This window comes from Drosophila takahashii, chromosome 3L (genome assembly GCF_030179915.1).
Source record: "Drosophila takahashii strain IR98-3 E-12201 chromosome 3L, DtakHiC1v2, whole genome shotgun sequence".
In the NCBI taxonomy this organism is placed as follows: Eukaryota; Metazoa; Arthropoda; class Insecta; order Diptera; family Drosophilidae; genus Drosophila; species Drosophila takahashii.
Window position 1 is genome coordinate 12,251,306 of NC_091680.1, and position 23,020 is coordinate 12,274,325.

A 23,020-nucleotide genomic window follows, 5' to 3' on the forward strand; every position below is an offset into this window, starting at 1 on the left:
TTCAAAACAATTTTAAAAAATAGAGTCATTTAAAACTAAAATGAAAGAAAATCAACAGTATTTTTCCAAAGTATTTTCTTCTCAATTACCAAATAATTCATTTTATATCTTCATAATTTTTTTTTAATTTACGCGTATTTCCTAATCCATTTTATGGTGCCCTGCGAACCGGCCAGTTCTTTTATCTTCGGCATGACACAACAGAAAATGGTATTTTTAAAACGATTCGTTTTTAAACTTTTTTATGCGATATTTGCCATGCTAAATGTTTGAATTACCACAAATGAAAAGGCATAAATGAGGAAAATTATTGCGAAAGGCCAAACATTTAAAACGCCGCTTCATTCATGGGCGATTGTCCTATAGATATAGAGCCATTTATATGGCAGATACATAGAATCAGTGTACTAGGAAACAGAAACGGTTCGTCATAAATTATATGCATTGGAAAATTGCTTGAAAAGAAAAACGTTTTCTGGTCTGACGGTCGGTTTCATGTTTGTTGTTTGTATCGCGTGGGCGGAGGATAAGAGGCATCAACTCAGAGAAACAAATAAATACCAGGCCGGCAGCGGGATTGTCGGTTCCATATATCACGTTTTCTATGTGTTTTCAATCCCATCGAAAGCATCCCGGCGAGATCCACAAGATACGTTTCAAAATCCAAAAAGAAAATTGTCAAAATTTATGCCTTGACGTCATTTTTGGTTTTCCCGGTGCACGGCCAAAACCAATTCCCGAACCACATGTCAATATTGCGTTCTCCATATCGAAATATCGCTCGAAAAATACGTATATATACTATACACATGTAAACACACGCGAAAAGCTGTTTGTTTTCCTTTATTTTTGTTTATGCCGAATTCAAGAACATTTTCTGTGTTCGCTTTGATTATAATTGTAATTGCCTTTTGTGTGCACGTCTAAAAATGGAACACAAATCGATCAGAATCGAAGTTTAAATGCCCTTCAATTGCGGTTAATCCCCTGGGGTCTTGTTCAATTGAAATGCGTTCTTTATATAGAATGTTGAAACTAAAAATCAAATTAAAGTTCAAAGAGTCTTTCGAATGGCAGCTGTCAAATTGGGTAAAAGGCTTTTCCTTTTATCTATAGTGTACCAGTATTCAATTGGGTTTTACTATTAATTCAATATCATAGTGTTTTTTTTTAAATACTTACTCTTTTTAGAAATTCAGTAACTATATAATTTTTTCAAAAGGGAATTTAAAAAAATTTTTCTGTGCCCAGATGTTAGATACCTTGGATAGGAAAGAGCATTCAAGTCGTGTGCTTTTTGGTTGTTCTATTTAAATACGCTTAAGCGTAATTGCACTTTGGCTCTGACGATTGATATACGAAGTGCCAGGCGAGATGGCAAGCTAATGGGGGTCCGAATCTCTTATAGTTCTTATTCCACCAGCGAAATGTCCTTTCGCTCGAGATCACGAGCCCAGGCGCCGCTGTCCAGCCGCCGGCGATCGCTGTCGTCCAGTTCGCGAATGACTCCCTCGACTGGGGGATCCGGGGTGTATAACTACAATGGGAGTAGCTACAACAGTTCCGGCAGCACGGGACGACCCCTGAGCACGGGTTACTTTCCGAGCAGCAGTGGGACCTCCAGCTATCAGAGTCCCTATGCCAGTGTCTACAGCTCCAGGGAGAGTTTGTATGGCGGTGGAGGAGCCTCCGGCGGTGGCCGAACTTCCTATGGTAATGCCAGCAGTCGCTACGATTACGGGGCCTCCAAGTATCATCATCATCATCAGCAGTTCACCAGCTCCAACCACTATTCGAATCAGCATTCCCATCAGCCAACCGCAAGCAGTGGGTCATCGACGAATGTAACCTCATCCGCCTCCACATGCCATGCCCCATCCATAGCTTCTGCGTCCAATGCCACGCCAGCAACTAAAACGCAGCAAACGCACCATGGCAATCGCTACTATCTGCAGCTGCAGCCCACCACCGCTTCATCCGCTTCTTCGGGAGGAGGCCACCACTATAGCCACCTGGTGGTGGGCAAGCATTTAAGCCAAAGCCACTCATATGGTCAGTCTAAAGCCTCTGCTCTCTCCTCCTCTCTGTCCACCGTCTCCTCGTCGTCGTCGTCCTCCGCCTCCGCCAACGGAACAGGTGGTTACGACAGTTCCCGGTACAATCCCAGCTCCTATTCCTCGGCGGGATCTTCGTACTCAGCCAGCGATCGTTATGTCAGTCCCTATTCGAGCAGCTACGACAAGGGGGTGACCACCGCCTCGCTGAGCTTCAAGTCACCGGGCCTCAGTTCGTCGAACTCCTTTAAGAATTCTCGTCTGCTGAAGACCAAATCCCTGTCAGCATCGAATAGTAGCCTGAATGCAGCCTATGGTGGTCCATCGTCGGCCACAAATGGAGTGACCAGTGCCGGAGCCACAGTGGCTGCCATTGCGGCCACCAGGAGTAACTCTCTGCGGGAACAGGAGCGCAAGTCTCGAAATCGAACGCGGTCAAAGAGCGCGGCTCAGCGATCCATTAGTGCCTCCTCGGAAAAGAGTGAGGGATATGAAGTAAGCAGGTGTTTAGCATTAAGTGGGTGTATATTTAATCTTATGCTGTTGTTGTTGGTATACAAATAAGCACTTATTATTATTTTTTAAGGTATCTCTAATATATTTAAGAATGTTATAGACCTCAAGCACCTTTAGGGCTGTTTTCTCGTTCGTCTGTTAAATTAAAGGGAGGTTAAAAATCCGATTTCTCATAAAATTTCATGGTTTAAACCGTACTCTGAATTAAACAAACGGACGAGAAAAGGACTCTAAAAATATTCTCGAAACATTCTTTAAAATGGTGATAAGAAAATCATTAAAACTTGAATTACCTGCGATTACTATCGGTATTTCTTAAAATAATGTAAAGAAATCGAAATCTAATGTTTTAATTGATAAACCTCAAAGAATCTCTTATTGATCGGATGGATTATTATGTTCTAAACATTCCTAAGGCCCTTGCTAGTAATAGTAGAATACAAGCATATATCGGGAAAATTCTATCCCAGTATTTAACTTAAGTCTTGATTGTATTTTTAATTACTTAAATGGTTTTCTATGATTTCCTCCTTATAGAGTGGCAGTGAGCGGACCTCTCGCTCCCGACTGGGCAGCACCGCCAGTACGGCCACCACCAGCGAGTCGAAGAGTAACGATAAGTCGGAGAATGGTGATGGCATTGACTACAAGGCGCTCTGGGAAGCTGCCAAGTGAGTATAGCCGCTTTTGGAGATTCCAAACCATAGCCAAATTAATAACCTTTAATCCTATATAGATTGGAGAACGATAAGTTGAAGCAGATGCTCAAGCAGAAGGACGACGAAGCCGTGCAGACACGTGCAACGCTGGAGAGATTCGCCAATGCCGTAAGTACAAAAAACACGCCCCTAACATGCCACGCCCACATCAGCCCACTACAAACTAAAAGCCGAAAAACAAATATAAACAAAAGAACCAAACTGCCAGCAGTAACCAACAACAAAAAACAACACGAAACACCATAAACTTATAGCTCAAGGATGCCACTAAAATGTATATCTCTATATCACACATAAACCCACCTCGCTGCCTCTTTTTCCCCCTCATGTGAAGCTTACTGCTCGCGCTCTCTTTCGCTCTTTAAACCCCGCTCTCGTATATTATATATCTTCGATCTGTTAAAGAACCAAGTAAACCCCAAATACAACACCACAAAAAGACAGAACAAGAAAACTTAAGACCCGAATCAAAAATCGAAAAAAAAACCACATCTTGTTTCATTTCACATTCGCAGACAACGAAAAATTCACTATCTGAACTCGAGAAACGCGAAAGAAGAGCTATGGAACGCAAGCTTTCCGAGTTGGAAGAAGAGCTCAAGGTAATTACAAATGTGTCCCTTTGCTAATCATTAAACGTTAAACGTTGCCGCCGCTGTTGCTGTTTTTGTGTTCTGAGAACAGGACTCGAAATTGATTGCTATTTTGGTTTACCCCCCTTATGATTTGTCCAAGATACTCTGATACTTCCTGAAAACCCCCTGTTGCATGTCTGAAATTTTGATTTATTAACCCCCTTTTGATTAATTCGAATTGAGCCGTTCTGTTCTTATAACCCAAAATCATAAACCACCTCTCCTCGCACTGAGTTGGAGCAAACGTTTTCTATCACCCTTATATTTTAATCAAACGTTTTTTATGATTGCCCCTCCCTTTTTGGCCAGAGGCGCTTTATACTCCACCTAGTTGACTAGCCGTCTTCTGTGTGTGAATGCCATGGCACCTGATTTGATTTGAAATTGATTTACCATGTCCTGTGTATAGTATCGTTTTTTTGTGCCACCCCGCTGTACAGTGAAGCGATCGCTTTGATTTCCGTTGCCAATTTATTTTCGCCCCACCTGCGCCTCGTGATCAGATCATATATATTTGTTTTCTATCGTTTTTTCATATCACACAACAGCAACAACCAGACATCAGACATGTTCTCATCTTAAGACCATTATGTTTCTCTGTCATCTTCTCAAATCATCACTCGCTCATCTCTCGCTCTGTCATTCGCCACCTTTTATGATTTTTGGTCACTGCTCCCATGAGTTTATACGTTACACGTTTATCGTTATACGTCTACCAATCGCACTCACCTAATTGTTAAAAATTAAAAACAAAGCGCTCTCATTCAATACGCTCACTCAAATTTGATTTTCTTTTCTCTCTCTCTTCCCACGCGCCTCATCGATCGAACAAACAATCGAACGAACTGTCGAAACAATCGATAATCGGCAATCGCTCAAATAAAAACTTGCGTTTTCCACTTATTTTTCTTGCGTCGCCGCTGTTGTCCTTATTTTTTTGTGTGATTTTAGCTATTGCAGAAGCTAAAGACTGAGAACGATCGTCTGCGAGCCGAGAATCGGGCCCTCACGCGGGTCGTCTCCAAGCTGACCACCTCGGCTCAGAGTCAGCTGGCCAAGACCAAATAAGCGCAGATCAAAAGCATTTAGATTGCCCAGCACCAGCCCAAAATTCTCACGCCCCCCTGCTCACGAGCAAAAATATCGCAATTATCGTTATATCGTTTTTATCAGAGCTGGAAAGAAATCGATGTATACCATGGGAAAAAATTGATTATCAATAATCACCTATGTTTTTCTGGCTCTAGTTTACTTAATACAATACTTAACACACTTTGATGTCGTTACGAGTTATACATATATGGATATTTAAGCTTAACCGAAAAAACAATAACTAAATGTATTGTAGCTAAATTAAGTTATCATTGAGCTCATTGGCTTTGGACTGGTCACTGGTAAAAGTAAACCTTAAAGATTACTATATACAACCACTCCTTGGGAGTTATTATATACTACAAAAAACTCTTTGATAAAACCGCAAACTTCAAAAGTAGTTAATTTTAAATAGAAAAATATTAATCTCACGGCTTGATTGTTTTTGATAACCAAAATAGCGTTAGGTAAAAATGTTTGCGAATTTATATTGTAACTCTTATCGAACTATATCATATGGGAACTACAGACCATTGTACGGTTAATAAGTACTTTAAAATCAAAAGTTAGCCCACACTCGAATCAAAGTAAAGCTCATCGAAACCAACGAGATTAATCATCAAGCCCCAACCACCAAAAAAAAAGTAATACAGCATCAGCACAGCGGCCCAAGGATCTGGAGGCTATATATAGGTTCCCCAGAAGTCGAACATCAGGGAGAGCGAAGTGGTCAAGTTGGTGATGCTGGAAGCTTAACGGTAAATGCCCCACCACTGACACAGAATTGAGCCATTCTAAGAACCTGCGCCCCAATATTATGAGCTGGCTGTTGTTTTGTTGTTATACACATACCACATAAAAAGAATATAATAAATATATTTTAGCTATAACAGTAACATTGAGTGTTTCAAACTGTTGTTTTGTATTTTCTAAATATGGTTGCAATTAACTAAGTAAACTATAAATCTTTGAGTGTAAGATACTTTTGTTATCTCTTTTCTGGCGCCTTAAAGAATGCTAATATTATTTCTAATAAATTGGAAAAAAATCTAAAATTAGATTACAACTCTTTGCCAAAACATGCACTTCCAAAAGTCTCTATCCTATGTGTATCTATCCTTGATTTACTTTTTGAAACACTCTTAATGTACATATAAACAATACTTACTTAATACTCTACCACTTAAATAATGTCTATTAAACTATACTATGGATTTATACCTCTTGTTGTTAATATTGTTACCAGTTTTATCTGCAATTTTGTTTATCCTTTTGTGTGTTCTCGACTACAACACCATCGATCGATCTTGAGTTTTATATATACACATATGATGAAATAAACAAAACTTTTGCTCATTGTCGTTCTTATTCAACTTATTGCTGTTTATTGTTTGATTTTGAATACGCCACATTGGGTGGGTGTATGTCTACGGAACACTCGCATCAGGCATCAAAATTCATGAGATCCATTCGACATTATATGATCGATCGTCTATAGCTCGCTTATCACAGCACACGACACGCGTCATAAAGAATACACGAATCAGATTTCGAGTGTAGTTTGTGGTTAAGTGCATGTTATCTGGTTTTATTCTCGAGATTAGGGTGTCCAGATGAGTTCCATTTTTAGGTAATTACTAATTGTTTGTTGTTGTTTCTGTTGTTGTTGCTGCTGTGGCTGCGGCTGCCGCATCCCCAATAGATTAACGAAGCATGCCCCATGCACACCTAACCTCAAGACTTGTGCTTCCCCTGCCATAATCGTATTTTGACTTGGATATCTGTATATTTTGAACTAATTTAATATCTTCTCATCCGTTCAACAGCAACTCGATGCCTACAAGTCGGATAATCATCGCCTGAAGGAGGAGAACGCCGCGTTGATTAGAGTAATTAGCAAATTAAGTAAATGAAATTATGTTTTACTTTCAGTGTATGTATGTCTGAGAACCTATATCATCGAGAAGCAACAATTTTACTTTATTTACCAGCTGAAGAAAGGCTGAAAAAATGAGAGAATGTTAAAGCGAAATGCGATGTAAGCGAAAGCGGGATATTCGCGTGAAAATTTCAAAATTTGTTTATTATTTGTGTTAGGCCCCTAAGAATTAGGTGAAACCATGTTTCAAATATCGTTGAGAATTGTTTCGTTCGTTTTTATATAAAAAAATAATAAAATCTTATGTATTTGGTCAAATTTTATATATGAAATAGAGCAAATTATAAATAAACTTACACAAATCAAGCTTAACTATATTTACATAAACATACGCAAAGTGTATAACGATCAGAAGATCGCAAGAAATGAAATGAAAAACAAAAACAAGAACCTTTACATACAAACTGAGAACATATTCATCAAATGAGCCCTAGTTACATTACAGATTAGTTTAACTACATGATACATATACGTATATAAATATATATATATTTTTTCATATATAAATTATATATACACATTACATAATATATATTTAAAGCAACAGAATCATAAGTTCAACATTTCAATGTGTAATATCATCGAGGATCCAGGCCGCCAGTTGGGAGAGTCCGGAGATGTGTCGAAACCAGCCCACGCGTCAACTTACTAAGTGTAATCGTTATCATCCAATTGTAATTGTGTTTAGTGCTTCAGATATATAGGCATCGGTGAAGCCATCGAAAACTGTAGTATGTGTACCCATAAACTGAGGAGACTTTGTTGCTGAAGCTCCATGGCGCTATCCTATAGATCAGGATGGGTTTCACTGCAGATGCACTATTATTTCTATTATTTGAGTACCTTAGTTTAAGCAGGCACTTTTAGTTTTCTCCTTCACTTCGAAACGTATTATATACATTTACATCGTACTATATTTTACTTTCGCTTATAACGAAACAAATGATCATACGCATATTTCTGTTATTTATTAAATTCGCTTAAGAGATTTTGTGTTACTCTACTCGTAAATGGAAACGATAATCAAGCATAAACAAACATTAAAACGAGAATTGTGTAATATGTAAAATTGTGTGAGAAAATATTTAAGAAAATTTGATTCAAATACGAAACTTAATAAATGTGATCGCAAGCAAATTTTTGTTCTTTTTCATTGGGCTTGTCAAGGATGAATGAGACGTCGTCGTGGGTTTCTCGGAAATTTTTATTTTTCTCTAGATAACAAGCTGCCAATTATTTTGACGCTGATATCTCTCATTCAAGGTGTTCTGAGGTTAATTCTTTTATTGACAGCATTGTGTGTTTTTTATTTATTTTGTGATAAGATCAACATTAAAGTTTTAGATTCTTCGTTTGCTTAAAAATAATCCCATATCTGCATTTCAAAAGAAATAATTCGTGACTTCAATTGAAGATTAGAGGATTGTTGTATTGTTATTTATCCAGTTTATATTCCTTCAATATTTCTTTATTGATGTAAATTTACAAATATAATCAAATCTCACAAACAGTATTATCACAATAGCCATAAAAATGTAATTAAAAGTTGACTTTCTTTGCTTTTGAGCTTTCGATTTTCAGATATATAAGAAGGCAAGTGCATTGTGAAAATTGATTAAACTATTTTGCATTTCTGTAAAGAACCTGCTTGAACTCCCTATAAAAATGAGGATCATCATACCGATTTTTGCAATTGTTTTTTGTGGACTATCCGTTGTGGAGTCTCTAAATTGTCAGGAGTGCCTAACGGATAATGATGTTTACTGTGTAAACCAAACTTCATATAGGAATTGTTTAAGTAAGTTCAGGAAGGATTTCCGAGTTATTCATTTCTGAGACTTTTATTTTCTACCCAGAAAGTGGTCCCTTTGGCAGTGTGTTAAACTGTCCAGAAGGAACGGTTTGCACTAATTCCGATGAGGTTTGCGTGCCAAGTTCTGAAGTTACAGGAACTATAGAGGATGTGTGCGGAACCTCCGGAGGAAATGGCTGTGCAACGTGCTCCAGTGAAAATTACGCTTGTGTCAGCCAAAATCAATTTGCGAGATGTTCTAAACAAGTTTTAGTCGACTCTAATATATACAACTGCAATGCAGATGAGATTTGTAACTCTGAAGCTTTAAGAAATTACAACAATATTTGTGTACCCTCATGCGCTGCGGATTTTGTACGTCTTTTTAGGTAATTTAATTCAACTGAATTAATTTTTTAATTTTTTTACAGCTGGACTTGAAAGCCACGTGCAGCAACAGTGAATACACGACGACAACAACTGCAGCTCCGCCAACTGTTACACCCAGCACTGAGGATAAAGAAAATGCCTGCTCCAAGGCAGGAGAGAAACTTGGACTAGCTTCTAATGCAATCACGTACTTCTTCACAATATACGAAGCGGATACTACCTGTCATACCTATCTATACTGCCAAACAAGCGATTCCAAGTGGGAAACCGTATATTTCTTCTGCCCCCAAACCAAGCCTTATTATGACTCCACTAAAAAAGTGTGCGTGGAAACTAAACCAACTGGTTGCTCCTAATTTGAGTAAATTAAAAAATCCTAAAACCATATAAACAAACAATTAATAAAATAAAATTGATTCTATGATGCACAGCCTGTTTTAGGTTTTAAAAATATGTTTTATAAATATGCTCTTGGTTTTAATACGTGTAATAAAACGTTTCTAAAATATTCTTTTCGGCACTATTAAAGCATTTCATAGTTTAAATGTCCCATAAAAGCTCTAAATTTATTCGTATGCAAGAGAAATTTCAATTAACCTTCAAAAAAACAATAAAGAAGACAATGGTCTATAAACCGTATTTCCAGGTATGAAGTACATAAAATTGGCAAAAGCATGTTGCTGTCATTTGCTGATAGCCGTTCCGGCTCTTTTAGAACACTTCAATATTACTTTATGACGGTACATAGACTTTTGGCAGGGACAGACGGAACCAAATCTGACAAACAATATTATCAAGGGACCCATAAAAAATTGAAGGTTGATGCAAAGCAAGCTCCTCGGCTATATAAGACGGCAGATTGGTGGTTGGGATCATATCATTCAACAGTTTGGATTGAGCAACATTACCGTGCAAAAGAAGAAAGAATAATGCAGAGGATAATCGCAATTGTGGCCATTTTGGCAATGGCAACTGGACTTTCTTCCGTGAAGGCGCAGACTTGTCAGGAGTGCCAGACGGATAACGATGTTTACTGCCATAATCAGACCGCCTATCAAAATTGCATGAGTAAGGATAAGATATTTTAAATCTTACAGAATTACAAATAAATCTTTTCTTAGAAAATGCTCCGATTGGAGATATTGTGTTGTGTCCCACGGGCACGGTTTGCTCCAATTCCGATGACGTCTGCGTGGATAGCTCCGAGGTGTCCACAACCATATTGGACGTCTGTGGATCCTCCGGCGGCAACGGTGCCCAGTGTGAAGTTTGTTCCAGCAAATACGCCTGTGTCAGCAGTACCCAGTACGTTCGTTGCTCCTCCAGCGGAGTTCCTGTAACCTCCAATGTGTACAGCTGCGGTTCCGATGAGATTTGTATCATCCAGTCTCTTTCTACTTTTGGATCACTCTGTGTGCCTTCCTGCGCCTCAGAATTCGTATGTCTGATCGGAATATGAAAAGGGACTATTATTAACGTTTAACTATTTTTACAGGTTGGCTATAATGCCTCTTGCAGCAACAGTGTTTACCAGCCCGCAACAACGACAGCTGCTCCGACAACCACTCCCAGTGCTACCCAAAAAGAGCAGTACTGCATTGCAGCCGAGCCCACCACCAGTTACTCGTACTTCTTTGCCAGGAACACTGACGACTCCACGTGCACTACCTACTTGTATTGCCAGAAATCAGGAACCGACTGGATAGCTCTCTTCATGACTTGTGGATCCTCGACTCCCTTCTTTGACTCGGCCACTGGCAAATGTGTGAAGACCAAGCCTGCCAGCTGCTCGGTAACCACCACCACGACTTCCACGACCTCCCCGACTGATTCTTCTTCAACTGATTCTTCTTCAAGTGAGGCTTCTTCAACTGAGTCCTCTTCAACTGAGTCTTCTTCAAGTGAGGCTTCTTCAACTGAGTCCTCTTCAACTGATGCTTCTTCCACGGAGTCTTCTTCAACTGATTCTTCTTCCACGGAGTCTTCTTCAACTGATTCTTCTTCCACGGAGTCTTCTTCAACGGATTCTTCTTCCACGGAGTCTTCTTCAACTGATGCTCCCTCAACAGATTCTTCTTCAACTGATGCCACGAATCCCACGGACTCTTCTTAAACTGTTCGGGCTGATGTAGATTCTTCTACCAGTAATTCATCCGCGGAAAAATAAAAAAATAATTTCTAACAACTGTAAACATATTAGATTTGTAGACAATCTTTAATAAGCATTTAATAAATCCAAAATAATAATTACGTTACATTTATGCATTAGTTATGGCTGAATAACCGTTATTGGGATCTTAAGATTTTAAATATGACTAAAATCAAGGACACAAACTTAGGCAGTATTAATCATCAGCTAATGGAACTCTCTTGTGGGGTTGTAGATACTTATGAAAAAGCCTCGAGATGTTTAGCAATCATTTGCCATGAAATACCATAGGATTATTAGCCGAAACCCCATAAACGGAGAAAATATGTATGAATGTTGCGTTTGAAACAGCTCGCGTCATATGTGTATTATATGTACAAATCGGTTTACGCTAAAAGTAAAAGCATTTCCACAACTATGAGGACAACTCGCGATACCATGGACCTTGATATTGTGTGTGCATGCTGTGGCTTCTGTTTAGCTGAAATTAATGGGTTTAGTTCTGTACATTGATGGCCGTAAACACTTGGACATAAACACACAGATGCGCACACAAGTCGGCGCGTCTAAATATACAAACGGATACAAACATATGCCCACTCGAATATGATATTCCGAACCGACTCGCCTGCCGCCGTCTGATTTATCTAGCGCACCCGGTTCGACGAGGAGAACAATATTCGAAATCCTATTTCATTGCCTACTACTAGAGTACTGCACACACATTACGATCTACGAGAATTTACAATAAAAGTTTTTCGCTTAATTATCTTAATATTTCGCCGAGAGAATATCAGCATATACATAATTCTGCCCCCAGCTTCTCCTTCTTCTGCCATATGTCATTGGCAGCGATTGTCGCGGCAATTAAACATTAAATCAAATGAATTGCAGATGCAGATTGCAGAGCAGGACGAGGAGCTAGTTGGCCAGCCCACATTTAAATGCGCAAATGGAAATTATGGCCATTGACGACGCACGATCGTCCCGGGACGCTGTACGTGGGCAGCGGTGAATGCACAAACTGCAAATATAAACATAGAATATAGATAGATATAGAAACGAAAAATGATGGATGGGGTGTACGAACCTTTGGCACCCTCTGGTTGGTTGCCATGTAGCCGACACAGAACGACTGCGTCGTGTGGCTCCACATCACCTCGCCGCTGCTCTGGCCGGGATAGTAGAGCAGGGTCAGGGCTCCGGCGTAGAGATCCTGCTGACGCGGCAGCAGCGGAGAGTCCAGGAACTTCAACTTGAATGTCTTGTGCAGACTCGTGACCGCGCAGTCGCTGCTGAAGGCTCCATCGCAAATCTCCCGGGCCAGCAGCGTCTTCATCAGGTACTCACCGTTTCCGGTTGTGCAGGTGGCTATGGCCAGTTCATCCGTATCGGTGGCCCAGCAGCCGGCTCCATAGGTTGCCGCCTGACCCACTCGCCCCGGAACCTTGAGGAGTATTCCGCCAGAGCTGCAGCCAGCTGCCGTGTTGCCCGCCCCATCCACACACACCGCACCCACGGTGTCCAGGGCGGCGCCGAGTTCCACCTCGTTCCCAGGCTCTGGAACCGCCGGCACCGGCTCCTCGGAGGCCGCCTTGCTGCCCAGCCGGCTGCTGACCACCAGGTCGTATTTGTTCTTGTAGTGATTGAACTGGAACTTGGCCTTCGATGAGATCAGCACGCCGGGCTCCACCATGGAGCAGCCCACCTCGTCGGCATAGCGCTCTGCTCCGCTGCCGGCGAGGATCATGGGTGGAATGCGCTCCAGGAGCTGTGGACTGGACTGGGCATCGCAGATGCGTCTGGCCAACTGGATGGGGTTCTTCACCCGGCTGACATTGGTGCAGGCGCCAAAGTTCAGCGTGGAGCCGTCCATAATGGCTGCGTCGCACTGGACGGATCCATCCATGCAGAGATTGGAGCCGTAGCCGGCGTTCGTGTAGCCGCAGTTCTCCAGCCGCACGATGGCCGCCTCGCAGGCGTCCATGGCGGATCCGCCGTTGCGCAGGATGTCCGTGGCCCGCATGCAAGCCTCCTTGATCACCCGCTGGTACTTGGACTCGTCGATGCAGTTCCCAGCCCCTGAAAACGGATGGCGGCCATCAATCATCTGGCTGTAGTCTGTCTGCCTGCCCGGCGGATCGGAACCGAGATACGAACCTGTGTGCACCGCCACGAAGCCGGCCATGTTGGTATCTGTTTATGCTCGCGCCTTCCTTGTTGTTGCTCGTTTCGCCGTCCGTCCAACTGCAATCCGTGCGCTGTAACAACAAGCGTAAACAAATTCGGCAGAGTGACCGTGCGGCCTGTGATCAAATATACCGCACGGGGGAAAAGGCACTTAGTACACTCAGAAAAATACTCAATCTCCTCTATAAATAAAATTCTTTATTCAAATTATTTCTATATCTAGATTAAAAACTAGTCCGTACAATTTTATAAACATATTATATACATTCAAACTTTCATAACTTATAAAGACTTCAAGTCAGAGAGTCCACTCAATTATTTTTGGTTGTTTTTGTTCCTAAATTTAAAAATGTTTTTAAGGATATGTTTCTTACAATAATTTTAAATTAAACTTAAGGCATGTCAGCCCTAAAAAATATAAAAAATCGAATTAAAAATCTTTTATTTCTAATTTAATTTGTTGACTGAAATATACCTGAAAAATTTATTATTGGTAAGTTAGCATTTTTTGACCGCACCATTGTTTATGTATCTGAGAATCAAGTTATAAATAATACTGTACTCCTACAAAAGAGTTTGTTGCAAGCCAGTTTTAATTAGAAGTAGGCTAAAAGTAAAATCTGTAAGAAGTCTTGAACCGCCTGAACGAAGTTCTTCATTATCAGCGAAAAAATAGTTTAAACAGGCTGTGGGTGGCTTCACGAACGCAGTAAATTCGGGGAACCGAATAATCTCCGATGAAATTGATATTGAATCATTAGAAACTCGACAAAACGTCATATGTTTCCCAGTAATAAATTCTTGCTCTACATTTTTGGTAAAAAGAGGATCAAACCAGGGCAATTGATTTAAATGCGATAAAAATGTGCGATCGTGAAACTCGGGAGGATCGGATATAACAAGTTTATTTAACAAGGACTCTTGGTAAGTAACATCCTCATTGGACGTTTTTCCGTTCTTTGGTTTCGCTGTCGTGTTCCTTGTATTTGTACTATAGTCAATGTAGTCACCATTGTAAAGAAACATGTTCTCAATATCGGTCATATTTAACGAATAGAATTGGTAAACACCGAACATCTCGAAAAACTCGCGCACCGGTGTCATACTATAACAACCAGACAACTCAATTTTGGGGTAATAAGTAAGGAAGGTAAGACAAACTTCTTCTTTCGTTGAATAACCCCCGAAAGTGGGTCTTTTTCTAAGTTTTGTCTCATAAGAACAGTCTGTAATTAGGTAATCTCCAGGTAGAACAACCGTTTCGTTAGCAAGTTGGTGGACTTTTTGATGTCTGTAATCGTAGTTTTGGTCAGCAATGATCTGCTTTAACTCTTTACCTTCACGAACATGTCGAAGACTTATTTCCCGACCGGCTTGATGTGAATGGAGGGTTCCAGAAATTATTTTAATGCCGTCCTCGGGAAACATCACGCTCGAACAGGAGGGTCCACAAATGCCGACGTTTCGATACCTTTTCTGACCAGGCGGGATGAGTTGAGTGTCCGAAATGGAGACGCCAGTTATCATGATTCCCGCATCGTGGGTTCGCAGATGCGGAGTGTAATGTATCCGAAATCCCGAATGATCAACAGAGATTTTTCCATTCGGATTGTCATAGTGTATTTCTAGCATATAATAGCTAGCTCCGGATGCACCTCCCATTGGAATTCCAGCATGGGGCGGTAGAAACTGTCCATCAGATCCCGCCGACCAAACAGCAACGGGCGTGGAGCAGGAGTCCCAATCACGCGGTGTCAGTAGGTTACTATTACACACCGTGCCGGAACTTCTGACCCAGATGTCCCAGGATGCAGGATCGCTTCCAGGATACAACTTCGTCTGGCACTCAAACAGTGTCATGTGGTGAACCATATTTCGATCGTATTTCCCCGACAACAGGGGCTCATACCCAATAATATGTTGCTTCTTAGTTAGCTCCGGTATTCTTACGATTTTACACCAGTATAGGGTATCCATTGATCGTTTAATGGTTACATTGCTCACGGTAATATCCCAGTTTTGTATGGCCGACATATCGAATGTCATCGAATTTGGACTGCGACTATCTTTCGAGAACATTGGTGAAAATAATCGCAAGGATTTTACGCCTTTACTCTGCCCATGCCAATCCAAGCTGCCGTGCAAAGGATCCGCATCGCCGATAGACCAAAGTACTTTAAAAGTATCCGCCGAAAATGGAATATCGAATGGGTCGCAGGTTTCAATTTTACGTTTGAATGTTAAACTTGTATGAGTTGCATTCTGGTAACCTTCTATCACATCGTAGTTTTGTGTATCGTCCTGCAGCGAAGGGCCGTTTGCAGGATCCTGCGGACCATGACAATCCAGCACATTCGCTTGTTCCGTGGTATCATCAACCCACAGCAGCACCATATCTGCCTTTCCCATTCGACCGTCCTTGGAAAAACCCAGTCCAGCAAATCCTCGGGTTTGAACAGTCACCTCAAAGTAAATCGTATTCTCTGTGGCATTTATCCACCATTTCAGCCAGTACAGCCCATTGTTGTCCATCCTTTCGTTGCGAATCCAGTTCTTGTGATGCACAGGACCTTTGTGGTCCTCGTGCCTGTGATTGTTTTCAAAATAACCGTGTCCCAAACTCAGCTGTGCTGTAAGTACGATCCATAATACGGCTTGGAGTGACATTTTTGAATTCTTTTACTCTAGTTTCTTTGAAATTTAATTTTCTTGTATACAGTGAATCGCGCGCGTCGCCTTTTTTTTTTCTTTGAACAGTGTGATCGTATTTGGATATCGCGATCACGTATTAAAGTGACCGTGCGATGGAGGATAAAAATATCACCGGGAATAAAAATAAATACCATTTATACCATTCTAGTTAAAAAATACCATTTACATACCAATAATTTAAAAAAGTATTTTTGTTTTAAATATTTAATTATATACAAATTTAATTATAGTATAATTTAGCCACGTAAAATGGGGAAACAATTATTTTCCTTTAACTCTTTTTATTCCGAAAAAGCAAAACTGAATTGAAATAAATAAGAATTTTAATTAATGATCAGAAAATTAAATACAATTATTTTTTCAACACATGTTTATTAACAAATCATAGAAAAGAGCATATACAATCAGCACCGATGTTGTACAGCCGCATTTCGGGGATTTCTGGGAATTTTGATGAAATGATATGGGCAACAGATAGTTATGGTAAGTAACAAAATCGAAATGCAATTTTTTTTCCGTTCGGCACGCCTTGGGCGTTAAATTTTAGTAGGCAAAACGGGTATCCGGGTGGAAGCCGAGCTTGTCCAGCGCAGGATTGCAGGCAAAGTTGATCATGGGCGGTGGGCCGCAGAGCAGCACAATAGTATCGTCCTTGGCGGGTAGCAGGTGGGCGGCAATTATGTCCTCGTTGATGAAGCCAACGCTGTACGGCCAACCTAGATGAAAACATAAAGTAAAAACCATATTAGTGGGAATTTTCAAGTAATTTAGATGTTCTGAGTGAGACCTGCTGCACCCAATCTTTCCCACTATCTTGGCATTTTGAAATAAAAGCAAAACACAGAGATAGTATCTAGTTTATCGGCTGTAGCTTCTAATATCCTAATAGCTAAACCGCTGCTCGGCCCGGTGGCCCAGTCGCTCCAAGCCCGGAATACATGTGTAGTTAACCATCGGTGGAGGACCGCACAGCAGGCACAAGGTGTCCTCATCCGGCGGATACAGATGCTGCTTCATCATGTCGTCGTTGACATGGCCAGTGTTGTAGGACCAGGCTACGAACCGCGCATTCCCCGTTCGCGGCATCCGTTTGAGAGCAGCATGGGACAGGGGCAGTTACAAGATTCTTAACATAATAGATGCTTGGCATTTGTCTCAATGATTTCCGGATGCTGATGAGAAATGCTGCATGAGAATGTGGCTAAGGGAAAGATTGGTGCAGTCTAAAATAAAATATTTTATGGTGATCCTAACTTCAATGTTTATGGAAGATATTAAGAAAGAAATCCTTTTGTAACCTTATTTTAAGATATTTTAAGTACGGTTCTGAACAAACATCGTCTTAAATATTAAGCATCCCAAAATGTATACATTTGATTAACAAACTTTGCAAACTTATTTAAAGATATTTTAAGTACGGTTCTGAACAAACATCGTCTTAACTATTCAGCATCCTAAAATGAATAAATTTGATTAACAAACTAACCATTTAATATTAGGCGCAAGGCACAGTTCTTAAAATTTCATACAATCCTAAGCTAAAAGGCTTCTTTTAAATGAAAAATAAAAACCTTTTTAAAAATGATATTATGATTGTAAACTTGGTATTGTTGCTTAACTTGGTATAAATTTCAATTGGTTTTATGGTTCCAAAAACAGTATTATCGTTTAAAATGGACAAATCATGGACAAATGTTACGATCTGATGAACGCGATATATGCCTAAGCTCGGTTAAGACTACAACTCACCTTCGCCGGCCTTATCGACGGTGTACCAGACCTTGAACTGGTCAGGATGCTTCTGGGCCAGTTCGTCCAGCTCGGCACGAAGCAGAATGTCCTTTTCGCTCTTTAAAAGAAGATATAATATAAAAATTTTAATAAAATTGGTCAGCAAGAGTTATCATACCTGATTGGCGAACAGCAGCGCCAGTTCAGTCTTGTCCTTGTCGCTGCGCTTGAGCACTTCTCTGGCCAGTTGGAGCATGGGAGTGATGCCAGTGCCGCCGGCAATCATGTTCACCCGCTTGGCGGTCACATGCTTGGGCGGATCCTTGCGCAGCTTCTTGATGGAGAAGGTGCCGTTGCCGAGATACTGCAGCCGTCCCGAGGGACCGCGGAACGATATTTTGTCGCCCAGCTCGAGCTGCTCCAAATGCTGGGTCATCTTGCCGCCAGCTGGGAACTTGGGATGCGAGTCCTTGAAGTACACCTTGACCACAAGGTCAACGTAGCCCACATCCTCGTCGGACGAGATGGGTGTGTAGGGCCGAATGACAAGCTCATTGTCGATGGTGGCGATCAGATGGATATGCTGACCCACGGGCAAACCAAGAACATGCTGCTTGGAGGGCAATCCGAAACGGAATCTCCTGGTGTCGTGACTGAGATTTTCCTTTTCGATCAGGGGCAGCAGGTACTTGTCATTCGGATCCACCAGTGTGCGCAGGCGGGCGGTGCGATTCGGTTCCCTCCGTGGCTTCGTGGACTTCTTGTTCAGCAGATAGTGGACGATCAGGGCGCCGGCAACTACGGCCACCACACCCACGGCGATTGGCACAAACTGAAAATAGTCCAAAGAAAACGAGATAAGTAAGATACTTTAGTCAACAAAAATTAACTAAATCATAGGTAAATTCGGTTTAGGCGCCTATGCAATCTATCAATCGGCTAAATTTAAACCGAAAACTGTAATAAATATTATGAATAACCCCGGAAGTTGACCCTTTAGATTGACCCCTACCTTTAGCTGATTGCACATTTATTTTGAACTATACAAATTGCGTATTGATTGTAAATAAAGCCTAATACACTTGTAATCTTTTAGATTTCACTCAAAATAATCATTTATGGTATATGCTTGATTGCGTTTATAAGCTTGCTTACGTAAGTCAAATAAAAATGCAGTGTATTTATTTTACCAAGTCGTGGGAAAATAGAAAACATTCGTGTAAGTAAGTGAATACATTAATTTTAAACGTTCCCTTAATAGGGCTACTAAATTCTAATGAGAAACTTTACAGTTTAAATTAAACTTGTGATCTGATTTGAGCTTAAGAACATGTTAATTCTACGTGGGAAAAAATTTTTTTAACACCGTATTTAGGTATTTGTTATTTAACATATATTTAGCTTAGTAATGGGTGAGTTAGCACTTGATATTTTTATTGTTTCTTCAATGGGCTGACTTTTTAGGTTGATGAAAGGTCACGATGGCTGGTGGAAACTGTCTGGCTAGTGGAAACTGCCACTAGTGATAAGAAAATGACAAAAGTAAAGCCCCACAAATCTCGTATAGAGATTATTTGTATTCGAAACTGATATATTCGTGGCTGCGAAGCCCCTAAAAACCTGCGGCTAATTGGGGTTACCAGTTTGAGACATCAAACTTTAGCCCCATATCACAATCGACCTTGAGTCATGCATATGGATGTATTTTTGCTTCACCAACAAATCCGCAACTTATTAGTCGTGACGTCACAAGCACTGCTTAGATAAACAGAGAGCCGGTATTGTAAAAGAGAAATGGAGAGAGAACGGACAGAGAAAGCTTTCACTTGAACTTACATCAAATTCCGTCATTTTATTACAAAACACTTGTTGTAAAACAGGCTAATTTGCGATTTGAATTGCACACCGAACTTGAAAGCGAGCGAAAACGTGTGACCGCGTGCCGCCGATTCCAATTTCCAATTGAAATGAAGTGAGTCGTCGCGTGGAATAGTCGCCCCAGCTACTCTCTTTTTTCCCTCTCTGCGATTAAAATGCACAGTCAGCACGAGTAAGCACAGTGACTACCAAAAGTATGGAGTAACTGGTTTAAACAGAAGTTAAAAGTCATGACTAGGTGACTGTTAATAAAAAAATATTCTGAAAATAATTGACAATTAAATTGCGATTATAATTCATTAGATTACAAATTTACTTAGGAAAACATTCCAAAAAGACTAGAATTCTTTAAAAAAAATCTTCCTTAAAAAGCAGTTAAAAAAATAACTTTACAAGTAAATTCCGAAGGACCATTTCCTCTTTCAATCAATCTTTTAAAATCATTCAAGCATTTTTCTTATTTTTCTTTCTCAACCTGAAGTTTTTAAACTATAACTTATAAAAAACAAACAGCAAACCTACAATTTTAAGTAAAGTTTAAAGAGCATGCAGATAAGCAAAGGCATTAAGAGACCGCCACAGCCAACGCCAGTTAAGGGAAATCTCCCAAATGTTATACTGAGTACGGTTTTTATTGATTACGATACTAAGAGTAATGTGGAATGAAAGAGTTATGGCCTAAGAGTGCTTGGGTGGGTGTACGACTAGGTGAAACAGCTGATTCTGGCTCTCTGTGAACTTGACATTGTAGTTTATCTTGGGATAAGATTCACGGGAAGATTGCATCATAGGAAAAACTGACGACACCGCTTTTTGGGTCTCTTTGGCTGCGGTTTGGTGTGCAGCGCCTGCGCCTCGAACACCTCAAAGGCGTAATCCTCGCCAGAATTTACACGCAGGAAGGCCGCCTTGTTGCCGCAGCGATAGCAATAGTTGGGTGCCGACCAGATGGTCACAAGCTGCTTGTTGAAATGCCAGCGAAAACCATCCTGGGCCAGCTGATGAGCCCTGCAAATGAGGGTTACTCCATTCCTTCGGCTAAACTCCTCCACCACATCGCCGCCAAAGAGTTGTCCATGTCCCCGCGGCGATGCAGTCCATCCGGATGCTTCCTGGGGATCGCTCCAGAGCAGATCCGCTATGCAGCCGCTTTCGGGGATCTCATGGCAGCGATCCAGCTTACGGAACTCATCCAAATGTTGGATTTCCGGCGATAGGCCGCCATGAACGCAGAATATTTTTCCATCAATAATCGCGGCCAGGGGCAAGAGATCAAAGACACGACAGCACATCCTCCAGACATTTGCGGATCCATACTGGGCCAGGCACTCCTCGTAGAATCCATAGGATCGAGTGGCACTGCGGCACTCATGGTTGCCCCTCAACAGGCTCACCTGGCCAGGATGTCGCAGCTTAAGGGCAGCCAGCAGCAGAAAGGTCTCCACGCTGTTCTTGCCCCGATCCACCAGGTCGCCCAGGAACAAGTAGCGATGCTGCTGCACCGATCCGCCCAAGTCCAGTAGGTGCAGCAGATCCTGGAACTGCCCGTGAATGTCGCCGCACACGATCTGCGGACTCTGTAGGTTCAGCAGGTTCGCCTCACCGGCGAGCAGCTCACTCAGGGATCGGCACAGCTGGCGCACCTCCAACTCCTTGGGCAGACGAACGGGCACCCGGCGCAGATTGGCCACCAGACGATCCGCATCACTCATCTCCGCAGATCACCAGGCGGACATCATGGCTATTCTTAAACCGGCGACGTCACAGGCCAACAGTGATGGGAAATAAACTATTTTTTCGTTGTATTACAGGTACAAGGTTTTTGTACTGAACCAGTATTGGAATGTTGAATTTTGAACATTTTATTTACCAGAAGCAGAGTAGTAAGTAGTCAATTATTCGAAATTAAAAAAAAAAGAAAAATTTTACCTTAAATAGGTACAATAGAAATAATACTCAGATATACAAAAATTGTACACAATTTGGGCAAGAAAGTAAAATTAAAAAAGGTACATTTAAATAGGTACAAAATAATAAATACTCAGATATACATTTATTGTACCCAAAATGGGTCCAGACAGTAACATTTAAAAAGTAGGTACAATTAAATAGGTACAACAGAAATAATACTCAGATATACAAAAATTGTAGCCAAAATGGGTCAAAATGGGTACAATTTAAAAAGTACATAGGTACATTTTACATTTTACACCTTTCTTAATAAGTTATTGTTGTCATAAAAGAATATGTACCTACTTTGCATCTAGGGAATGTCATTAATCTGAAGATACATCCATAGGAATGTGTCTAGAATAGTTCCCATCACTGTTGACCAACAATTTTAAGCAAATGCAAAACCACCGAGGCATTTGGCCAAGTAAAGAAAAGCAAAAGATCATCGCTGACAATTATGAAATGGCAGAGAGGGAAAGAACAAGAAGAAAGTGGAGAAAGAGGGGGGCGGGGCGGCGGATGCGAAATAGGGAGTTATGTAAAAACACCAGTGAATGGAATTAGTTGCAATTAACTTACACTGCTCTCGACGAGACGGGCCATGGCCAATGGAAAATCAATGCAGTTGCGGCTCGAAGCCCCTTATATAATCCGCCAATTGCAACGGACGCCACGCACTATTTTAATATCTACCAGCGAAATGCCGACTAAACTAATATGCAGACTAAATCGCGATATGGTGAAAGCAATGTTTTCTTTTCATTTCCACGCACTCTCAGTGGTCGCAAGAGAGCGAAGCAGACTCTCTTTGCCTCTCTTTAGGAATTCTCTACTCTCTTCTTGGAACGCAACACCTGAAAGGAATTTGTTTAATTAACAAAGTTACCAAACACACAGGTTGTAGATACTTACACAGTATTTAAACGGCTGCATGTGCTATATTTTCACAGGCACAGCGAACCTTGAGCGGAGATAAAATTGCAAATTCAATAACAATTTCTGCAGCTCCAAACAAAGCCGCAATTCCAGGGTTGCCAAATTAATTGCATGAAAACCGGTTGGCAGCACCCAAAATATCGCATAAAATACGCTGTTATCGGTAGGGGTGTTTCTAAAAAAAAAGGTTTATTCTTGGGTGTCACAGAAATCCCTTTCAATAGAAAAATAATCATTTTATAAATATTTTTTTTAATTTTAACTGGGGTTTAGTTTAATTTAATAATTCTACTCAAACCTGCAACTCCAAACACAACGATTATTATGAGGAATA

At 40.9% G+C, this 23,020-nt stretch overlaps 7 protein-coding genes across 36 annotated transcripts in view; 3 read left to right on the top strand and 4 right to left on the bottom strand.

Annotated features, from left to right (window-relative positions):
- Window positions 1–8,092, top strand: part of Mbs (Myosin binding subunit) — a 31,702-nt gene extending 23,610 nt beyond the window's left edge. For 11 of the 27 annotated variants that reach the window (XM_070215525.1, XM_070215530.1, XM_070215526.1 and 8 more), the window contains 4 exons: window positions 3,108–3,241; window positions 3,307–3,397; window positions 3,805–3,891; window positions 4,876–6,389. In XM_070215525.1, coding sequence (XP_070071626.1) covers window positions 3,108–3,241; window positions 3,307–3,397; window positions 3,805–3,891; window positions 4,876–4,992 — 429 coding nt within the window. In that variant the 3' untranslated portion in view covers window positions 4,993–6,389. Of the gene's footprint in view, window positions 1–1,408; window positions 2,550–3,107; window positions 3,242–3,306; window positions 3,398–3,804; window positions 3,892–4,875; window positions 6,390–6,842 lie in introns of those variants that run through there. The other 16 variants (XM_070215531.1, XM_070215533.1, XM_070215537.1 and 13 more) reach the window with 8 other exon arrangements.
- A 504-nt stretch (window positions 8,093–8,596) lies between these two features.
- LOC108054127 (uncharacterized) lies at window positions 8,597–9,549 on the top strand. Its single transcript, XM_017136902.3, has 3 exons — window positions 8,597–8,753; window positions 8,812–9,122; window positions 9,179–9,549. The coding sequence occupies exons 1-3, from the start codon at window positions 8,621–8,623 to the stop codon at window positions 9,491–9,493; spliced, it is 759 nt and encodes a 252-aa protein (XP_016992391.2). The 5' UTR covers window positions 8,597–8,620; the 3' UTR covers window positions 9,494–9,549.
- Window positions 9,550–9,806: 257 nt separating this feature from the next.
- LOC108054200 (uncharacterized) lies at window positions 9,807–11,392 on the top strand. Of its 2 annotated transcripts, XM_070214816.1 has the most exons (4): window positions 9,807–10,205; window positions 10,259–10,575; window positions 10,633–10,929; window positions 10,995–11,118. In XM_070214816.1, exons 1-4 carry the CDS (start codon window positions 9,812–9,814, stop codon window positions 10,995–10,997), a joined length of 1,011 nt encoding a protein of 336 aa, XP_070070917.1. In that variant the 5' UTR covers window positions 9,807–9,811; the 3' UTR covers window positions 10,998–11,118. The 2 variants fall into 2 exon arrangements, with proteins under 2 accessions (XP_070070917.1, XP_016992548.2); XM_017137059.3 differs by having other exon boundaries at window positions 9,910–10,205; window positions 10,633–11,392.
- On the bottom strand, window positions 11,334–13,605 carry Tasp1 (Taspase 1). Its single transcript, XM_017137058.3, has 3 exons — window positions 13,447–13,605; window positions 12,377–13,368; window positions 11,334–12,310 (listed from the first exon to the last, which is right to left on the bottom strand). Exons 1-3 carry the CDS (start codon window positions 13,472–13,474, stop codon window positions 12,227–12,229), a joined length of 1,104 nt encoding a protein of 367 aa, XP_016992547.2. The 5' UTR covers window positions 13,475–13,605; the 3' UTR covers window positions 11,334–12,226.
- A 51-nt stretch (window positions 13,606–13,656) lies between these two features.
- On the bottom strand, window positions 13,657–16,201 carry LOC108054124 (MOXD1 homolog 1). Its single transcript, XM_017136900.3, has one exon. The coding sequence runs from the start codon at window positions 16,141–16,143 to the stop codon at window positions 14,041–14,043; it is 2,103 nt and encodes a 700-aa protein (XP_016992389.2). The 5' UTR covers window positions 16,144–16,201; the 3' UTR covers window positions 13,657–14,040.
- Window positions 16,202–16,540: 339 nt separating this feature from the next.
- LOC108054189 (NADH-cytochrome b5 reductase 3) lies at window positions 16,541–22,789 on the bottom strand. 3 transcript variants are annotated; one of them, XM_017137043.3, is made up of 5 exons: window positions 22,663–22,789; window positions 22,330–22,604; window positions 18,098–18,751; window positions 17,938–18,037; window positions 16,541–16,904 (listed from the first exon to the last, which is right to left on the bottom strand). In XM_017137043.3, the coding sequence occupies exons 2-5, from the start codon at window positions 22,351–22,353 to the stop codon at window positions 16,732–16,734; spliced, it is 951 nt and encodes a 316-aa protein (XP_016992532.2). In that variant the 5' UTR covers window positions 22,354–22,604; window positions 22,663–22,789; the 3' UTR covers window positions 16,541–16,731. The 3 variants fall into 3 exon arrangements, with proteins under 3 accessions (XP_016992532.2, XP_016992533.2, XP_016992535.1); XM_017137044.3 differs by lacking the exons at window positions 22,330–22,604; window positions 22,663–22,789 and adding an exon at window positions 19,756–19,913; XM_017137046.3 differs by lacking the exons at window positions 16,541–16,904; window positions 22,330–22,604; window positions 22,663–22,789 and adding exons at window positions 17,056–17,243; window positions 19,756–19,914.
- Window positions 20,411–21,694, bottom strand: LOC108054190 (serine/threonine-protein phosphatase 4 catalytic subunit). Its single transcript, XM_017137047.3, has one exon. It carries the CDS (start codon window positions 21,507–21,509, stop codon window positions 20,583–20,585), a length of 927 nt encoding a protein of 308 aa, XP_016992536.2. The 5' UTR covers window positions 21,510–21,694; the 3' UTR covers window positions 20,411–20,582.
- Window positions 22,790–23,020: the final 231 nt, after the last annotated feature.

Coding starts and splice junctions, on each gene's coding strand:
- LOC108054124 (XM_017136900.3), bottom strand. CDS start 16,143: ATGTCACTCCAAGCCGTATTATGGATCGTACTTACAGCACAGCTGAGT.
- LOC108054190 (XM_017137047.3), bottom strand. CDS start 21,509: ATGAGTGATGCGGATCGTCTGGTGGCCAATCTGCGCCGGGTGCCCGTT.
- Tasp1 (XM_017137058.3), bottom strand. CDS start 13,474: ATGGCCGGCTTCGTGGCGGTGCACACAG. Junction 13,369..13,446: donor CTTCGTGGCGGTGCACACAG/GTTCGTATCTCG, acceptor ATCCGTTTTCAG/GGGCTGGGAACTGCATCGAC. Junction 12,311..12,376: donor CCAACCAGAGGGTGCCAAAG/GTTCGTACACCC, acceptor TTATATTTGCAG/TTTGTGCATTCACCGCTGCC.
- LOC108054200 (XM_017137059.3), top strand. CDS start 10,067: ATGCAGAGGATAATCGCAATTGTGGCCATTTTGGCAATGGCAACTGGA. Junction 10,206..10,258: donor CGCCTATCAAAATTGCATGA/GTAAGGATAAGA, acceptor ATCTTTTCTTAG/AAAATGCTCCGATTGGAGAT. Junction 10,576..10,632: donor CTTCCTGCGCCTCAGAATTC/GTATGTCTGATC, acceptor CTATTTTTACAG/GTTGGCTATAATGCCTCTTG.
- LOC108054189 (XM_017137043.3), bottom strand. CDS start 22,353: ATGGCCCGTCTCGTCGAGAGCAGT. Junction 18,752..22,329: donor CCCGTCTCGTCGAGAGCAGT/GTAAGTTAATTG, acceptor GACTATTTTCAG/TTTGTGCCAATCGCCGTGGG. Junction 16,905..17,937: donor CGTCGATAAGGCCGGCGAAG/GTGAGTTGTAGT, acceptor GTTTTCATCTAG/GTTGGCCGTACAGCGTTGGC.
- LOC108054127 (XM_017136902.3), top strand. CDS start 8,621: ATGAGGATCATCATACCGATTTTTGCAATTGTTTTTTGTGGACTATCC. Junction 8,754..8,811: donor TTCATATAGGAATTGTTTAA/GTAAGTTCAGGA, acceptor TTTTCTACCCAG/AAAGTGGTCCCTTTGGCAGT. Junction 9,123..9,178: donor CCTCATGCGCTGCGGATTTT/GTACGTCTTTTT, acceptor ATTTTTTTACAG/CTGGACTTGAAAGCCACGTG.